This window comes from Pezoporus flaviventris, unplaced genomic scaffold (genome assembly GCF_033815535.1).
Source record: "Pezoporus flaviventris isolate CSIRO_AGI_PZ_B2104156 unplaced genomic scaffold, CSIRO_AGI_Pfla_v1 ptg000047l, whole genome shotgun sequence".
In the NCBI taxonomy this organism is placed as follows: domain Eukaryota; kingdom Metazoa; phylum Chordata; class Aves; order Psittaciformes; family Psittacidae; genus Pezoporus; species Pezoporus flaviventris.
The window spans coordinates 7,547,824-7,568,148 of NW_026892595.1; the positions used below are offsets into that span (position 1 = coordinate 7,547,824).

A 20,325-nucleotide genomic window follows, 5' to 3' on the forward strand; every position below is an offset into this window, starting at 1 on the left:
ACATAAAATACATAGCTTTGGTTGTTTACAAAAAAAAAAGTAAATGATAAAGCAGAATAGATGGAAAGGAAATTCTTTATATAAAACCAAAAGCATTTATCATTAGACAGAACCAGACAGCTATAATACTTTATGATGATTCACTGCCCATCATTTTACGTGGAGGGGATTTGCAACAAATTGGTTTGGTCAGTGGTGCTTTTGTTTTTATTTTATAAGAAGCTATAACAAATACTGATTGGTTATAAAGATAAACAATCTTGCAAAATGCTTATACTAACAAATGAACAAAGTCTCTTCACAAGCTGATTCATGTCTACCTGTACCAGAATGCTACACAGAATGCTACATACGTGCCTACCTATCTGTCTCCTTTCGTTCTGCTGACGTTATAGGTTGAGTTTTAAATCTCTCAGAGGTCTTTCTATTTTCACCAGGAGTAAAATAGCGCCTCGGCCTTCGTGGCCCTCTTTCACGGTCACCATTGGAAGACAAAGTGCTACCTGCTGCTGACATCTCAAACCGAGATTCACTTTAAGACCACATGATAGAAAGTGCATAGAAAAGAAAATAGGAGAGAGAGGTAAAGCATAGATGTAAGCATCTCAACAATTCACTACAGATCACTCTGCATGCTCCTCCGGTAACATGCGCAGATGTACACATTCCAGCTACCCCACATCACAACTTGCACTAGCAAGCAGAAGCACAGAAGCAGGATTCAAACCATCTCAGCCTCCAGTACACACTGGTGAGAGCTAAGCTGTGCGCTTTAAGTGCCGAACACGACTGCTGTTGAGTGTGTGTAATTTTTGCCAAGGACGTGCAAGTTTCACACGAAAATACGTCTGAAATGTCACCTACAGTTCTGTTTTCTTGTTGGCAGTAGCAGACTCCAGAAAGACATTACGGAGCTGGGCAACAGAGACTTTTGTGTCAACCATGCCAATCTCACCATTTGGTGCATTTGTTTCCACACTTTCCTTACTTTTAGAAGCTTCTAGCTTAGGAGGCACAGTATAGTCAGACATCGAACGAGTCAGGACTTTATGCTTTGCTGTCGACACTTTCCAAACAGGAGCCTTTGCCTTGTCAGGCTGCGTTACAGACCCACTCTGTATGTACATAACAGCTTCACTCCTTTCTATGTTCTCAGTGGTCTTAAACTGCTGCTCAGGGGCCTGCCTCTTATTGCACTCCAGCTCTCTTTGAACTTCTGAGTTAACTTTCAGCTTGCTTGTGAAAGAGGAATTCCCCATGGGAGTATCCAGTTCTCCTCCTCCAAAGAGGCCTTCATGGTTCTTCCCTTGCTTGCGAATCTCAGATGGTAAAATTGGTCTTCTGCCTTTGGAAGCTTGTTCACCCTCCAAATCTTCTTGATCAGGCTTTGCTCCACAATCAAGTGCCTCTTTCTTTTCACTCTCTGATGCAGTGGCTGCTGCTGATTTTGTTAAGAGGCTAACACTGTCTGGCAGGATGTGGCTGCCAACAGAGATGTTTGATGGTTCTTCTGTTGCCATCAGCTGAGCTGTGTGAGCAGTGCCAGCAGGCTGAATATAGCCATGTATCGGTTGGCGGACTGAACTGACAGGCTGATTTATAACCCTATCAAAGGCAGACGTTTCTGTCTGAAGAGGCATGTAGTGGGCTGGCACTGGATGGGATTTTCTCTGAGATACTGTGTCTGTGCCATGTTCAGGGCTTCCACGAGCACTTTCCTCTTTCACCAGTTTCTCTCTAACTTTTACTCTTTAAGAAAGAAAAAGGATTAAAGCTGTGAACAGCAATACCCAGTCTGAGAAGGATCATAAGACACCTACTGTGGGTACAGGCAGCAACATCGTATTAAAATAAAAGCATTCAACACATAGAAGAAAGCGATGGTATGATGCAACACCTTCCGCCCCCTAAATCTTAGCAATAAAATTGCTCAAAAACATTCAAGTGATTCACAGGACCTTGAACATGCATGACTCCTCAGAAGGTAACCGAGCAAGCTCTGAAAATGTACAGCATGCTCCCATGAGGTCACAACTGTGTTTGTCAAACAGCACATACCCATAGTCTCAAACAAACAAGATGATCAAAACTGCTTTTTATACTATCAAAGTGTTGGGTTCAGTCTGAAATTGCAAATTCTGCTGACAACCATATATTTAAACAGATTTTTGAAGACTTCTAAATACTATGCAGCTTAGGTCATATCAAGATGCTGTTGCACTGGGGGAAGGGATGAAAAAAAAAACATTGTTATCTCTACCTAGCCCTTCAGATGTTTTGCCAGAGACCTTTTTATTTCTACTTTTGTATATCATATAAGATCTAAAAATCTTACATGTAGTGTAACCCGTTTCAGTAAGTAAAAAAAAAAAAAAAAAACACAAAACCACACCGAAAATGCAAGCCCAAAGTCAAACTATGGCATGGCTGTTGCTCTTCAGAGGGCTTGCAGGGGAGAAAAGGATTAAAATCAAAACAGGCAATCTGTTTTAAAACAGATCATTATATTTTAACATGCAAAACTTACAGGAATGCTCCCCCAGAGTTACCTTACTTTGGTGTATTTTCTAGAAATGCCTCTAGATTTGCTAACATCCATGCAAAACAGAGTTGTCTTGTACCTTTAGACACTTAATGCGACTGCACTAAGGGAAGGCAAGTGCATGCAGCCGGAGGCAGCCTTTGCTCTATGACTACCACTGCAGGTAAGCTCTCCTGCAGCTTTACAGCCATGCTGCACGTTCATACAGCTTACAGGGTAAGCGCTTGTAAACTGCATAAACGGTATTAAAAATGAAAGACCTGTACTTCCTCCCTGCCCAGTGGGTATAAAAAATGATTTTAATTCTGAAGAAGGAGAGAAACTCAAGTACAATAGGAGACTAGCTCTTTATTTGAAAGTAAGTAATCCAGCTCTAAGTATGTGTAATTCCATGCTTGCTACCAACAAACTTTTTGGAGTTTACATTACTAAATAAACCCCAAGATTTTGAAAAAAGGCAAATGAATAACTGAAAGAATACTTCTGGATATCCAAAGTTATCTGAAACACCAACCTTTCTAACATTTCTGTTTTCCTTACCTCTGAGTATTGGTGCACTTACCAGGAAACTCCTCACAGTTACTTAAGTACAGACAGTGTGTTCAGTCTGAAAAAGTGATTCTTTAAACTACATATACCAAGCATTCTCCAGAACACTCACACTGATGTTAGTACTGGGTTATAAGAATTACTTTCATTGGGAACATAGAAATGATTCTTCCTGCAATGCACCTCACAGGGGGCTAACTGCATGCATTGCCAAACTGGGAGAAAGCAGCTGCTTCATTTACTTTTCAATAGAATTCTTTTTCTTTCTCTTGTACCACCTCCTTTGGAATTCAAGGAATTAATTATAGTGTATGCTAAGAGGACTGATGTGTGGTATAAAAATCTGCTGGTTTGAGGAGTAGAAAGTGGGATAAAATAAGTGATAAAAATTAGTGGAAGCCAGAATGATAGTAGCTGTGGAAGAAGCTAGGGGTGTTTGTACTTCATCAAAATACCAACTGGTTTTAAGCTACAAGAAAAGCAGATGCTTCTGAAAAGTTTCAACAGATGTTTATCCACAAAAAACAACTTTTTAACTTGCTGCTGGTAAAGGAAAATTAAAGGCTGTTAAGTGGCAAGTGTTAAAAGAAGACTGAGTAAAGGGAAAGAAAGGGGAGGTTTGAGTCTGATTGTTATCCACACAGCTATGTTTTATGATACCTGGAGGGCCAGCTGATAAGTGAAGGTGTGTCCCCTTCTGAATCTTTTTGAAGAAACCACTCAGGTTTTGATTTCCCTGCACTACTACAGAAAACAGAAGTTCAGGTAATTTTTGAAATCTCGACACATGCTCCCATTTATCCTCCCAATCTTCCCTCCCCACCACTTTTTTTTGTTTTCTGATTACTCAGTTACAGAGAACTGTTCATAAAAACAAAAGCACAAGCACATTAATCAAATTGACAGGTATAAACTGTGAAACAAACTAGCATATTAAGTCCACAAACATCTAAAAAGTATACTGAGTGTTAAATATTCTGCAAAGGTAACTTTACCAAGTGTGTACTGTCCGGAATTTGAGAAGTGAAAGCAACTACACAAACTTATTTTTGCCATTTGCAATTGCAGGTCAATTTGAAGGGGTTTATGTAAGCAAAACCTAGAAAAGTTGCTAAAACCATTCCTTTACTTTCTGGTTTAATATGGTAAAGATCACTGGATCCAAACCAAAGTAGTAATATGAATTTAATGAAGTTAGAAATTCAGATGGCTACATCATACTTCCCAAGAAATTCTCAGGATCATCTGGAACCCCGTGTAGCCCTGTAGCTTCAGAAATGCAAACCCAGTTAGATCAAGTAAAACATGCTGTGTCACTAGAAGACAGGGGAATGGAAAAGATTGAAAAAAACAAAGTAATCCCAATTTGATCTTGTCTTGATTTTATTTTGTTTCCATTTTGGAGTTGAAAGGGAACAAGAGCACTGCAAACTTCTAAAAGCCCTGCAGGAAAGGGTGTTTCAGACTACCTACGCACCTTTTCTCAAATACTTTCCTAATGCCCACCTTCACCTACAGTAGATCACATCAAATACTTTTAACCTTGTAAGCACAGACTGTCTGGCCACATTATCATTTACAAACAAACTCCCTGGAGCAGACAAGCATGCAGGCTGCTTTCCATTACCTATGGATACATCTGGAAGAACTTGCATGGCAGTAGAAACATTTGGGATGAAAAATCCCAAATTAAGCTCCAGGTCACCTACTTCAGTTTTTCTTAGCTGGTCTTTTAATGAAAATAGTTGAAAAAGTAAAATCAACTGTTCTTAAGGTAACAGTGCATTTACTGCAAAAAAGTTTAAATTTGAGAACTCACCTACAGTCGTCACCCTATCCAAATCGCTTAGAACAAAGTCAAACACCGACTGTTAGAATACTTTTTGTTTTTCCAAATGTTTTTGAATTCTGAAAGGAACTGACCAAATAGGAGGTAAACACATTTCAAAGCAGCTGACCCAGTTGCTGGAATTGCTTTGAAGCAAGCAAACTTCCTTCTCCTCTCTTAATGTGTACTTTGGCACATTTTTATAGTGGGCCCAAGCAGCAATTATTTGTACTTGACCATTCATCCTTTGAAGAGAGCAGTCAGAAGAACGCAAGCCATGTTTTGAATTTAGAGTTAATCAGCCACTTCAGCAGCCAAATGCAAACAATGTCAAATGTAGAACTTCGTTGTCTTCTCAGTGATGGATAACAGGATTAATTATTAAATCTTCTTAGGACTGAAGGCACAAAGCTTTCATATGTATTCCAAAGCAAGCTGCATTTATTTTCGAATTTGAACACTGCAAATTTTACAAAACCAGCCTTGCACTCTGTATAATGTGGAACTGACTGCAAGACAGCAACCACCTGGAAAACTGGCATTAGCCCTTATTTCACTTGTGCAAATGGCCTTATAGAAGACCACCACACAAAAACTTTAAACAGACAGCATGGAAATAGGCAATAACTTCTTTACACTCAGAAACAGGGACAAAAGTTTCTGAGAGGTTATTCTTAAAAATCCGAATATCACACGATTGAGTATTGAGTATGAACTGGCACTGGAAGTTGTCGGGGTATCAAAATGAAGAGCAGGCTCTTGGAAACTTGGCCTTTAAAATACTACCTACTACCTACATGCACATCCAAACAAGACCAAATCCTAAGTTGAAATCCTTGGCTGCAGTAAGCTCTACACCACATCTTGGTGGATGCAGATGAGTTCCTTCAAAAGGAAAGGCAGACTGTAACTGTGGGAAAGTTGTTTTATGCAAATACTGATCCTAGCTTCATCCAAAAAGAATCTGAAATTCGTGATACTGCAGTCAGTAGTTTGTATTAAGTTATGACTTATTCACAGAATCATAGAATGGTTTGGGTTGGAAGTAACCTTTAAAGGTCATCTAGTCCAACCTTTCCAATTAAGAGGAACACATTCCACTAGACCAAGTTGTTCAGAGCCTTGCCCATACTGAGCTTGAATGTTTCCAGGGATGGGGAAGCCACAACTTCTCTGGGCAATCTGTTCCACTGTTTCACAAGCCTCATTATAAAAAATATTTCTTCCTTAAATCTACTCCAAATGTACACTAATTAGTTTAAAATAATTAGCCCTTGTCCTATCACTACAAGCCCTGCATAAAAGTTTGTCCGCATCTTTCTTATATGCCCCCTTTAAGCACTGAAAGGCTGCAATGAGGTCTTCTTTGGAGCCTTCTCTTCTCCAGGCTGAACAAGGCTTTCCTCACAGTAGAGGTGTTCTATCTCCCTGATCATTTTTATGGCCTTCCTCTGGACCCTTTATTACAGGTCCACATCTTTGCTGGGCTCCAGATGGAGTCTCATGAGAATGAAGGAGCAAAATCACCTGCCTTAACCTGCTGGCCACACTTCTTCAAATGCAGCCTATGACATAACTGGCCTTCTGGGCTGCCAGTGCACATTGCTAGATATTGACCAGCTTTTCATCTACCAATACCCCTAAGTCATTCTCTGCAGGCCTGCTCTCAATCCTTTTATCCCCACCCTGTATTGATACCAGGGGTTTCCCCAGCTCAGGTGGAGGATGTTACACTTGGCCTTGTTGAACATCATGAGGCTTACACAGGCCCACTTCTCAAGCTTGTCCAGGTCCCTCCGAACGACAGCCTGTCCCTCAGGCACATCAACTGCACCACTCAGCTTAGTGTGATCTGCAAACCTCCTAAGGGTGCACTCATCCCACTGTGTCATTGATGAAGATACCAAACAGTGCTGCTCCCAATATGGACCTGTGAGGGACCCCACTTGTCACTGATCTCTATCTAGACATTGATCCATTGACCACCACACTCTGGTGTGTGGATGTGACCATCCACCCAACTTGTCATCTGCTGAGCAGTCCACTAATCAAATCCCTACCTCTCCACTTTAGAGAGAAGGATGTTGTGGAGGACCACACCAAATGCCTCACATAAGATCAGACAGACAACAACTGCAGCTCTTCCCTTGTCCACTGGTGTAGTCACTCTATCACAGGAGGCCACTAAGGCAGGGCTGTCCTTTGTGAAGCCATGTTGGCTGTCTTGAATCACCTCCTGTCTCTTGCTTTCTTGATTTTTTACACCTGGTGATCAAGAGCTCTTGTACTCTATGGAAACCATCCTTAAAGATCTGCCAGATCTGTTCCTGCTTCTTTTGCCCCACTGTCATTTGTTAGTATTTCACTAATGCAGAACAGAGAAGTAAAATCGACCCTACCACAAATGCGATGGAGTTTAAACTCTGGAACCATCCTAACACCAGAAACCACCTGAAAATGGATCTTACCATTTCATTATCTGGAAACAGAGAACAACTAAGTCTCAAAAAAAGAAAGACCTCGCAGGAGGGGCCTGTCTCAACCAGTGCTTACCAAACACAGGTGATCCCTTGGTGGTTTGCATAGCATCAGATCTTGTAGGGACACTGAACTTTTCACAAATGAAAGAGCATGCTCCCATTAAAAACACTGTTGCCTTAATTATTGCTCCTCTGCCCAACTTCTGCAGCATCTTTTATTATCAAAAAATAAGTAATGCCAGGAGTGGCAGCTTTAAAAAAAAAAAAGTTGGAATTTGTGAATGATTTGATAATGCCTTCAGCCCCCTCCCTCTGACCTCTTCACTGGTTTACAGAGTTGCATTAGAAAAAAACCACATTTGCTAGCTAAACATGAGGGAGCTTTATAAGGAGGCCTGATGTCTCAACATTAAAGGCTATCTGTGAATGAGCAGAATCAGGTGTCTTTCTATAGCTAGCATGCTGTTTCACCAGGGCAGCTTCTCCTGGGTTGGAAGAGGTAACAACCTGGAAGGCATTTCATTGTTCAGTGTTTCATTGGTTTCCCCTCACAGAAACAGTGACTAGGATTGCTTTATGAGAATAAAGAAAGTAAAAACCCCTTTTCCACTGCAGCAGACATTCTTGGCTATGAGGTTTGATGGGCTATTCTCTTTGGTTTCCTAAAACTGAAAACTTTCTCCCTTCCTTCACTTTATAAAACAAAGGAAACAATCTGCCAAAGGTCCATTGCTCCAATATCCTTTCCTATCAGTAACTGGATTAGTCAACAGATTTATCTCAAACTGACCATTTGAAGATAAGGGATAATGTTTTGTAATGTCTGAGTTGAGACTGCTTCAGACACAATTTTTTTGGAGCCTAGAATAACCCAGTCAACTTAAGGGGTTTCAGTACAACTCTGGTCTCAGCTGTATAGATGACCCTGCAATGACTATTTTACCTACTGTAGTAGCAAAAATGTAAGCTTAAAACATAAACTAAATATAAGACAGTACTTCCTAAGTATGTTGACTTACTTTCCCTCTGATGGATTTACTGAATGAAAATATTCCTTTAAAACCTTTCCTTAACTGGGAGAGTCTAACAATAGCTCATATAGCCATGTATCCATGCAAAAGAAAGTGAGTGGGGTTAGAAGTCACCTGAATAATGGAAAGCTATGAAAAAAATATTAACAGACTACTACTGGTGTGCCCTATGCAATAAAGTGAAACAAAAAAGGCTGAGTACATTTGAGCAGTTTACAGGCACTGTAAATAGATGACTTAATCAATCCACCCATTGGTTAACCTTTGACATGGAAGATTCCTTCATCATTCAAACTCAAAGGTATGCTTGTGAGAGGTAATAAAAAGGCCACAACAAATAAGAATTAAGTTTTGTGATTTTGATGGGAAGGATAAAAAAGTCCAGTCAACGTAGCTTGGTTTTGAATCTACTGCAAAAAATACCAAAAAGTGTGAATGGTCCAGTTTATGCCAGTTCATTTCAGTTTCTCAGAAACAGTCAGCACTGCTCAGCCTGATGCAGGTGTGTCTACAGTTAAGTTCTCATTATAATTTACATCATTTTAGTTGCAACACTTTAACTTAGGTTTTTACAATTATGATTTTCTATCTATCACCTACCTAGAAATAGAAGAATCACACCTAAAGAAAATCATACTCTCAAAAAAATGCTTAGTTGTTATGGTGGCTGAAAATAATGCACATTTTGACAGTCTGGTTTTTGCACTACAGTGTGAAACTACAATGGAAAAATTGTGAAAACAATTTTTTTTTCCTTCTGGAAGGATCTGGTTACCCTATTACTGAAGTAAATTTGTCAAATCTGAAGTAATTCAGAATCATGTGAGGGAGTCGGCTACATTTTCCAAATTCAGCATGGAATTTTAACTGTCCCTTTTGCCCCTTCACACACACAACCTCGATATTATCTGAAAGATTGACTACCACAGTTCAAAAGGGTTTTTACACTTTCACAGCAGGAAAACAAATCAACTACTATTTCAAATGACCCAAGACACTTTTCAGCTTTTGACTCCGACAACTGCTTTATTTTGGCAGAAGCTGTCATGACGCTATTGAAATCTTCACTGAGAAACAACTTGCTTTTAAGAGGAAAACCCCACCCAAACAATTTCAGCCTATAGAGGAAAAAAGTTAAAGGCTTGCTCTAACAGGTTAAGGAAAAAAAAAACCTAATAAACACCTACTCACAAAATAAAACAAAAAACCACAACAGAATTAGAACCGTAACATCATAACAGCTTCAATTTCTAGTTTGTGTAAGTATCTTAAACATAGTTATTCCACTCCACTTGCAAGTGCCTAATTTTAGCATAAATTCTATAAATATAAGGTGAAACCAAGGACATATCTAATAATAGAAAAAGATACCCACCCCCTTGTTTCAGAAGCACACTGTGGTACAGTAAACCCAACCAATCCATCCTGAGACATCCAAAGCCACTATTCTTCAAGGGTAATAAATATGTTTGCATAAATACTGTAGACATTGCTGCAAAAGGTGATTAAGGTAAAGGAATCTACTGTATAAACAAACAAATAAAAATCATGCTTACCTTTGTCTGATGTTACTGTGCAAGGGCTGGTCATTCTGCAAATGGATTGGTGAGGCTGCCCGCTTTGGTGAAGAGAGGGACTCTCTAGGGGTTTGCTTTGGTGATATTGGCACTTCATTGTAGGAGGAAGATTCTCGGGCAGAAAGCGAAAGAGAGATGGAACTATCCAAGGTTGCTGAAGGGTCAGAAGCCTGTCTAATGGCACTGTCATCATCTGCTTTTCTATCACTCTTTTCATTTGAGAGGTCTTCTTTATCTGGAACACCATCTTTTTCATGGCTCGTGTACTCTTTGGATTCAGAAATCACACTCTTTAACTCCTTCATTTCAGTTCTGGACAAATATGAGGAGCCACAGTCCTTGTTTTCATCATCTTGCCTTTCACTTTTCACTCCCTTTCTTTCCACACTGTCAGGATCTCTCCTTGCCCGCGTATATCTGGATGAGTAGTCAGAATCCAAATCAGTATCAAGAGATAATCCATATTTTTCTGCTAGCTGGCGCCGCCTCTCTGCCTTGTACCTAGCTATTCTTTCTGCTTTTGACTCTAGCTCCTGGACATCCATGTTTCCTGTACTATACAAGGGCTCTGTATTACCTCCTGTGGTTTCTGCTCGATATCTGGATGATCTGGGTTGTTTTTCTACAGAAGAATCTGAAGTTTCCTCCTCCTCATTTGATCTTCCTGTTGAAAGTACAGCAGATATGAGTAAATCCATCCCAAAACTCTGAGTACTCTACCTACCATTCACACTGAGTAAACAAAAAGCTTCCCATTTTTTTACAAGTCAAAGTGTACTAGTGACTGCACAGACACATTACATTTTGGCACTTACGCCTCCAAAAGCATATGCAAATGATAAAGAAATGTCTATTAGTTAAATATGTTGAGTCTCATATCAAAAGACTGTTCTAAAACAATATGGATAACCAACCTTGTTCAAGTAAGACAGCTGAAGAATTAAAAAGGCAAGTTAAAAAGCCCTCTGACCATGGCTTTTCCATAAAGCTCCTCTCCATGTACAGCACAAATGACAGACTAGTAAACATGAAGTAATTCAGTAATGCAAAATTGCCTTAAATTATACTACTTACCTAAGTGGGGACTGTATGGATCAGTTGCACGCATATATCTTGGTGTATCTTCTTCTAATAAACGGTGTGTGACTGAACCTGGACAGTTCTGTAGAAGCATAGGTTGTGTATCATTTTCAATTCCCTCTAAGCGTCTAGCTATTCTCTCTTTTCTGAAAAAGATGTGAAAAATGTGAAACCCAGCATCTTTGAAGATTTGAGGGGAGAGTTTCTAAGAGGAGGTAACAAAACAAGCTGTGTGTTTTGTTTTACAGGCCAAAGGCTTTTTGTTCTTTTACCTTTTCATTTCCAAAAAATCTTGGTTGTTTGGTTCAAACAGTTTTCTTAATTCTGAAACTGAGACAACAAAAGATTATGCAGTTTATAAGCTGCTAAGTTTCAGCAACTCTCAGAAACTTGTTAAAATGCTTTAGCATAAAAGGGAACAATCAAATAAGAGGTTCGAAATTGCTTTTGTCAGAGTACAAGTATTTTCCTCTATTTTCCTAGTTTATTAAGCTTGCATTGTCAAAAGTGCACTAGGCACATAGGTGTAATCATCAAGGAGTCCTCTGCTCCAGAGAGAATCTGCTGTGCTATTCTAGGAACTTTCAAGATCTTGTATAAACTGGGCAAGATACAGTTTGATTAGATGGGGTCAAGCTTACATACTATTGTAGCTCATTTCAAAATCAGGTAGTATGGAATTACTGCTTACGCTGTCTACAGAGAGGTCTAGGACTGACCTATTTAAAGAGAAATACTGTCCTCTATTCCCTACTCTTCCTCCACTCCCTTATATTGAGCAAATCCCAGTAATTCACATTTGGAGTGAAAATTACTGTGTATCCTCATTATATTCCTTCATGGTTATCACTCTCTACTTTGCTAATTTTCCCTTATAGTTTTAATTGGACATAATTTCCCTCTCTCCCCGTGAACTATTTGGTGGTGTTATGTGCTAGCAGACAGCTGTCACAGTTCAAAAACCAGTAGTGAACCAACAGGAGGCATGAGAGATGAAGTAATTCCTATATATATATATATATATATATATATATACATACACGCACACATATGTGCACAGTTACCAGTGATGTTTGCAAGCCACACTGGAGCAGTGAGTGCTACGAAAACAAGTATGGTGTGGCTCTTTACCACTAAGAAGAGAAACCAACCCCAAGGCTATCAAAGGATGCTGTAAACTGGGGGTGTGGGTGGGTGGCAAGTACCCCACACTCACCACATCATTGCCTTAGCAAAGATGTTAAGATGTGGTGCTAAAACCTGTGTGCATTTATTCTGATGAAGCTCTGATCCTGCTGACCCAAGGATGAAAAAGCAAGCTCAAGTCTACAGCCTGCTAAATCAGCCCTAGATTAACACCAGAAATGCCTGATGAGTCAGGAGTGTCCAGAAGATACTGTTCCATGCCACTGCAGAAGTAAAGCTGTCAGCTTTTTTCCCTACCAGACTCCATTGCTCTACATACTTAGAGGATAAACATTATTGAAATGCCACCCTTTTAAAGGTCAGATGCACCTTTTCTCCCTTTCCTCTGCTGCAAGAACTTACATGCATAGCTAAGTCAGGGTTTCAGCTTAGCTGACAAATATCCAGGAAGTTTGCTGTTTGCTCAATACCAGTGCTCATACCTCATAGATACTATTGACATTGCCTGTCACATCAACCTTACGTGCTGAAAAGCCACTAGAATTCCAGGTAAAATATCTTAGATCAGCAAGAATTAATGTATTCTGATCATGACTACTCAGAGAAGCAAATGAATGAGGTACAAATATAGCGTCTGAGGCTACAGCTGAGTGCCTACTGAAAATGTGTGAGTAACAGGGATAAAAACCAAGTGGGCCACTCTCCAAAAAATTCCTTTAGTCTACATTTTTAAAGAAAGCAGACTCAAGCTATCCATTTCAATTTGTCAAGCCAAGTTAGCTCAGAATGTGATCACGCCACGAAAATATATAATATGTATACATTTGATGCAACTAGCAGTGCAGAATAGCGAAGTGTGCAGCTGCCTAACAGTACCAACACAAGGGTTGCTTCTTCCATGCCTGATTTCAGCATCTGCAGCAAAGCAGATTGAAGCCTTTGATGTTGACCAGGCTGACAGTGGAAGATAGACACTGAAAGTCAGCAAGCTCCAACCACAGATCTCTGGAGATGAATGGGAACTAGAGTTGGGCAATGCAAAATTTGCATCCTGAACCAATACCAAAGCAAAGACCTTTTTCATAGTGTTTTCATAGACCTTTCTCTCAATTAATGAACAGTTCCTGCTGCTGCCCGGCCTACTCAAGCTGTGCTAGCAGTGGAACTGTGCTAAACAGAGAACTTACCCATATGAAACTACCTGCCATCTCACATTCACACCAAAGAAATGGTTTCTCATAAATACTTTGCTCTCACCTCCGCCAAAGGTACTTCTGTTTAAGTTTGTTTGTCTGGCTATTAGAATGTTTCTGTTCCATCTGCTGGCTACACATACATAAAATGGTCAAAACAAACCTCATAATTGTTCTGCCACTTCAGACAGGTAAAAGGCCTCCACAGCTCACAGTTAATAAAACCACATTCCACCCAAACCCTGATCATTTTTCTTCCCTAGTCACCAATTTATACAGTCCCTAAAACCATCATCACAGAACAGGTCTTTTACACTGCTTTAAAGTTCTAAAGCATAGCTTTGTATACTGAAGTCTTTGTTCCCCCACCCCCCCAAAAAAGTAGTCCACATACAAGAAATGTGGAACGTCCAAAGAACTCCCAGCAATGTTAGCTCAACGCTCTTTTGTTACGTGTTAGCTGAAGTTCCAGAGATTCTACTACTGCTTTGCAGCCCTAAAAAGAGCACTGACTTAATGAAGAATCTCTCCAACACCTTCCCAAACAAGATGGGACAAAAATAGCATGGGACTACTCTATGCTGCCTTACACTTTTTCCACACTTGAGATTCCAGACAGTAATTTCAGCTAGGTTGGCCAACATCTGCAGAGCTTTTTTTTGTGAAAGTATTTTCAGCAATACTCTTCTGGGGAGGTGAGAAAAAGAAGGAAAAACAAAACAAAAACAACGAAACCTCAACATCCCCAAACAAAAAAACCCACCACCACAGCCACCAAAAAAAAAAAAAAAAAGACAAAATCCAAACCAAACACCCCCCCCCCAAAAAAAAAACCACCACCACCAAACACCCCCCCCCCCAAAAAAAAAGAGAAAATAAACAAAACCACAACACCAACTCCCCTCCCCCCAGAAAGGAAGATAAAATGCAGGAAGTCTTCTACTCTAGTGATTTTTTTTTTTTTTTTTTCCTGAGTATTTGATTTCAAAACCTGAAGGCCAGTTGGAGAAATTTCACCCCCAAGTACACGAATTGGCCCTTGCAAGCTTAGGTGATTGCATATCTCCTTTTCAGTTTGCAATCTGAATATGTTGGTGCCAATTTGACACCTGCATATGGGAACATAATCCATCAGAAACTACACCATTTCAAAGACACCTATGACGGTGCTAAAGAGTAGCAACACTTCTACCTAAAAAGCAGCACAAAGATCTGATTCAGAGAAAAGACAAGACTGAGAAGCTTCAAATAACTAATTTTACAATAAAAGCTCCTTATCTATGTTACTTCATGCCAACACATTTTGTAGGCACTGTTGGTCAGTATAGTTAAGGCCAACAGGAAGAACAGCCACGGGTCAGGTGCAGTCCTTAGCTTCAGGCTTTATTTTAGGATGTTGAGCATGATGCTGTGGTAGGATACCCTCTAACCTAGACTGTCAAGAGGCACCTTAATTTTTGTAACTGTAGACATTCTGAACAGAATTTTGTTTATAATACCAGAATTTAGCAAAAGCAGTTTTGTTCCATGTCTCATCCCAGAATAAGAAACAGAAAGTATGTCTGGAGTGCACCTTATAAAAATGTTTTAAAAACTCCTTAAATTAAGGTGAAAGTTTTTTTACAGAAGCCATTCATCTTTCAGAAACATTGCTTACAGAATATAAATATGTTTTTGCTGAAAGGTCTCTTTGGTAACAGCAGAGGGGATACACGTGGATAAAGCTGCAGGCATGCGACAGTGGATTTATTTTTAAAATACAGAAAATGTAAAAATTAAATCAAGTCTTCCAAAAGTCCAAGTAGAGAACGAGCAGGAACATTTGTGAAGCCTGAATAGATATAAATCAAAAATTCACCTGAATTTCTCAGAGATAGTAAATAAACATTGCAACACAAGTATTTTCATTTTGAACAAAATTTAATATGGCAGTGAAGCCTAGGTGCCGTGTTCCTATTCTCCTCTTGGCCTCACCTGGAGATATGATGGTCTACAAACCAGGCTGGAGAAGCATTTATCATCTGGTTACACTAGCAGAGGCATACATGTTCAAATTGTCTATCTGCAGGTAGCAATATGTGAGACTTCAGCTAGACTCTTTGAACCTCAGTTCAGTCTGTATCAGTTGAAAATTAAATATATTCCCTTGATTTTCCAACACATGAAAATCCAGGTTAAAGTTAGGCCTTAGATGGGACAAATAACCTGTACTTTCAGTAAATGTTTGAAAGAGCCTCAAGTAGCTCCCACTGTGAACTTTTTCTTAAGTCTGGTATACACTAAACTTGATGCCTTTATTATGAGAATAATTTCTTAGGAAATACAGGCATCTCAAACCAGAAATTCACTGAGAAGCAACTGACAGACAAGGTTTCTCAACCGAAGGCTCTCACAATTAACTTGTTGGCCAGCATGACTGTAAAACTAAGCATCTGGAAAAATGAGGGACTACATATACTAGCGCTCTCAGGACGTCTGGGCTGGGTAAATCCATATCACTCTATACCATTATTGTGTCAATGAAGTCTTTCTGAACATCTGTAATGACTACATTTAAAAGCAAGCATACCACTTAAATGTTACGCTGGAAGAAGGACTCCTTTTTCTAAAGGATCTCTGCAACGAATGACACTAGAAGAGCAAGCTAGCTCCTTTACATTAGGGTTAGTGCATCTAGCCTTGCAGTTTGTCTGAAAAGGGCAAATAACATCAGAACACACAATTTTAAGCGAAGTTCTGAGATCCATAACATCCTTGAGTGAAGGGAGCATCTTTATGCCAGTTAAACATAGCTCTTAAGTTGAATGTCATCCTTTACTGGTCAAGAACTATTTCCCAGCAAACTTATTTTTTTCTTAAAAATTAAAGAGAATTAACTCTCACTACTACCTCAACTGTGTTAGAAAAAAATAAAGATGGAACTGCTGTTTTCTTCTTAACTTATTCAGACTAAGGCAGAAGTTTAAAAAAAAAATTAACAATCCCCAAACCTGTATGTAGTGCAGATCCTTTAGCATGCAAGACTAAAAGTCAGCGTGTAGTCTGTTGGTCGTGCAAGCACAGTGATTCAAGCCAAGTTAATACTTTTAAATTCAGTATTAATCTAATTGTACAAAGAAAGCAACCTCTCTGATGTTTTGAATTTCAACTACTTAAACTACTGAAAACTAGGTAAGCGAAGCTGAACTTTACGAAGCAAGGATGTAGTAAGGCCTTGTAAAAGAGCATTGTGGTTCATCCCTTATGCATACTTCACAGGGAAAAGGAAACTCATTTACAAAGGATCTGTGCCCAAATGATTTTAACTGTGCATAGAATAAACTTCACATGGTGTTAAATTACCACTTGTGTTCATAATGTGTCTTCCTTACCTACCTTTTGGAAGTACTGCTAAGAGATTAGCATCAATATCCTTTGTGCTGTTTGCAAGCTCTTCTTTATCTTCAAATGAGAACTCCTTCTGAAAACTGAAAGCAACATCTTGTTTACAGAACTGTGGATGTTTCTGTTACAAATCAAATAAAGACAAGATGTAACCAATTTGTGGCAAGATAGTCTAATAGAGATACCAAAGAAAATATTTTCCATAAGAACAAAATCAGACATTTTTGCATTAAATTGCTGACTGAAAACTACTTCAAAATGCTCTGCTAGCAATCACCTTTGAAATAATCTGTATCAAATTATTCTTCATAAATATTAAAACATATTTCATCAAATACAGTACTGTATGTACACTCTGCCTAAAAGCCTTCTGCACGACTGCCCTACTGTTGTTACTCCACTGATCTCTGGATATTTTGTAGTTTATAATACACTAACATGAGCAGCAGATAATTTAGTTTTATACTTTGTCTTCTCAAAACAGCAAAAGCGGCCATTTAGATAAAACAAAATATTTCTTTAAATATGTTCATTAAATATACAAATTTTAACTTTAAAATGTAGGTGCTATAATGGCCTAAAGTATATACTAACTGAGCACAGATACATTTTTGGAGATTTACCCTCTTGTGGGTAAACAAAGTGAGATTATTCTTTCCTATTATTAAACACAGAGAGAGAACTCTTGTATTCACAAAAAAATAGAATGGTTAGGATTGGAAAGGACCTTAAGATCATCTAGTTCTGCCATCATGACTTCTAAACTATCCCAACCAGACATAAGAAAACTTACTACTGTCTTAAAACCTTTAGTAAACTGTGTAGACAGATGTAACAGACACAAATCCACAGTGATCTTAGCTCAGTGATCTAAGCATAGTGACTTTAGAGCTGCGCATGGGCAGAGCTGTGCCATACGATTTACTGTCACCTGATTAAGACAAACTGCACACAGCCTTACAGTTGGCAACTCCTTCCTTAGAACAGTTTTTAAATGGCTCTTTTAAAGAATTGAATACCCTTTCATCAAAGGTATTTGGTAAGAAAAGAAAGAATAGGTAAAAATTATTCTGTACTCACTATTCCAGAAGAACATTTCTTATTGAAAAGGGATTTAACATATAATGACTAATAACATTTTACATGAACTCCATGAAGTATTTGCTTCTTTATAGTTTATAAATAAAATACTTTGGAAGATACTGAGGGGAGAATAAACCCCCTCAAATGACATTAAACAAACTGGGCACTATGCCACCTGCTGCAAACCATTTCCAACAACTGCACTTAGAGAAATTATTCCAGGTACTGCCAAGAAAAGAAATATTAGCCAATACAAAAAAATAGCAAGCAGAAGACGGAGAAGTGCAATAATTTGTCCATTAGGAAAAACTGTGTATTCTTACAGGGTGAAAACATTTTAATGGAACTAAACAAAAAAACAAAACCAAAATAAAAAAACACACAGCAGCCACAAGGGTCCATGTATCATCTGAGACTGGGTAGAGACTCAGACAACCTCATGTTCCTATATCCCTAACTTCATATTGACAGTACTTGTGATTCTTACTAGCCTTACAACGTATGTTTTTCTTCTCACAGGCAGAGCTTCTGGAGTACTCTTAGGAGGAGAGATTCCCAGTTTCCATTTGAAAGGAGTTTCTACTCCTTCTGGCTGAGGATGAGTTTGAAAAATGTGAATAATATTGGCCTAAGGCTATAAATCAAAAAGAAATCTATTCTGTCAAATCAATATGAGTACTTAAAGCTTGTCTCAAAAGTGCCAAGGGACCCAGCTCATCACTTTTGAATACCTGGGCTTTATTTAGAAGCATCTCCAATTGCTTTCATAATGCTTGTGACAGAGAAGCACCTTAAGTTTCTATAAACATGTGATTCTGCACAGAAAAGCATTCATCCAAACAGCAAAATCCTCATTTAAATTAACTGTGTGCTAACATCTACGACTATGCCTCAGCCCCACATGAATTTTCAAGGGTAAAATTATACAGAAACTGGACGGACACTAACACAGTGGTTCTAAGAATTGTATTACTGCATTGCTGTGGACCCTCAACAGACTTCTAAATCCTGTTAACTAGTTAAGTTCACCCTTGTCCCTATCTCCAGACTCCAGGGAATTCCAGGGACTCTGAAGCAACAGACCCTCTAAACCCAGTCTAAATGTTTTTTTCACTGGGTTTCCATCCATTTGTTCTCAGGTCAGTGTTGCTGGTTTCCTTACTTATTTTTCTTAAGAGAAATTTTCCCCATCTACTCAGCTGTCTCAAGACAGGCTCTCAGTTTTACTGATTTTCGTTGATTGTCTGTAAATAATGTTCTTTACCTATTCTAGTTTTAAGTCATCTTTTTCACACAGGGTAACCAGAATTGGATAGTCTTGATTCCACACCTGGGTCTTAGCAGCATCTTATAAAAACAGTAATTTTAATACAGAAATCATTATTGTATGACTAACCAGATGAATGCTGGGATTTACAACACATTTGCCTTTTGGCATCTATACTCTTTGGTTGCTCAAACCTGCATGAGAAACTAATATGCCAAGGCTTTGCTTTCATCAGTCACAAGTAACAGAAAAATTTATCAGCCTCCAATGTGCACTTAGTATTATTACATTACATCCTTTCTCTATTACTCCTCAAGGTCATTCAGTTCTTTCTGTATGTGAGCTCCCTCCTCCTTCGTACTGAGGATGGCTTCAAACTTTGCTCACTGGCAGATTTCATTAAAATTCTTTTAATAACCACAAACTTCTTAAGCTTAACCCTCCCTGGGCTAGATCACTCCATCACAGGTTATCCATTTTGTGAAAGTCCCTTCACAGTTTCCCTTATGCTATCATTTATCATTTCCCTCTGGACAGGCTGTCAATTTTTATTTACTTGTTTATTTTTAAATGTTAACTATTTTCATGTACTGATTATTTAATCCGCAATGGAGGACTTTTTCTTCTTCAGAGGCATTTTTGTGCTCTCTCACAAAGCTGCACGTGGCATTGCTTGTTTTAAATATTTGCACATTAGAAACAAAATATTTTAAACCAATTTAACAATTACAATGCTTTCACTTGCACAGATTGTTCAGAGACCAAGCACTGCTCTGAAGATGAAACAGTCAAGCCAAGCAACTGGGTATTTATAGATACATATAAAAAATTCGTTCTAAAAATGAAAGTTGGCATATTTAGGACATGTCACAGTATTCAGCAAGAACATTCATTAGGAATCTAAATTGAGTCAGAATGATGTTAAAGCAATTCCAAATAGTAAAAATAAAATAAAAAAATAAAATAAAATTACAGGACACTACTCATAAGGGTTTTAAAAAAACATATGCTCATAAGTACCTCCTCACTAAGGCTTCCCTTTTTCCTCACAGGGATCTATCTAGCAGTTTCCCTGCTAAATGAGCAGTTGCAGCATCAATTTAGCTACTTAAGCAGAGTCAGAAAATCAGACTTGGACTGCCAACTATATTTTACCTTTTAATTC

The 20,325-nt window shown here is 38.7% G+C and overlaps 1 protein-coding gene across 22 annotated transcripts in view; it reads right to left on the reverse strand.

The window, feature by feature from the left end:
* The window catches only part of SVIL (supervillin), a 114,677-nt gene that overhangs the window by 48,517 nt on the left and 45,835 nt on the right, over positions 1-20,325 (reverse strand). For 12 of the 22 annotated variants that reach the window (XM_061468112.1, XM_061468102.1, XM_061468101.1 and 9 more), the window contains exons 3-9: positions 16,802-16,893; positions 11,360-11,417; positions 11,082-11,233; positions 9,987-10,671; positions 3,752-3,835; positions 865-1,749; positions 362-532 (exon numbers count right to left, since the gene is read on the reverse strand). In XM_061468112.1, the coding sequence (XP_061324096.1) occupies positions 362-532; positions 865-1,749; positions 3,752-3,835; positions 9,987-10,671; positions 11,082-11,233; positions 11,360-11,367 (1,985 nt within the window). In that variant the 5' untranslated portion in view covers positions 11,368-11,417; positions 16,802-16,893. The remainder of the gene's footprint in view (positions 1-361; positions 533-864; positions 1,750-3,751; positions 3,836-9,986; positions 10,672-11,081; positions 11,234-11,359; positions 11,418-16,801; positions 16,894-20,325) is intronic. The other 10 variants (XM_061468120.1, XM_061468103.1, XM_061468122.1 and 7 more) reach the window with 5 other exon arrangements.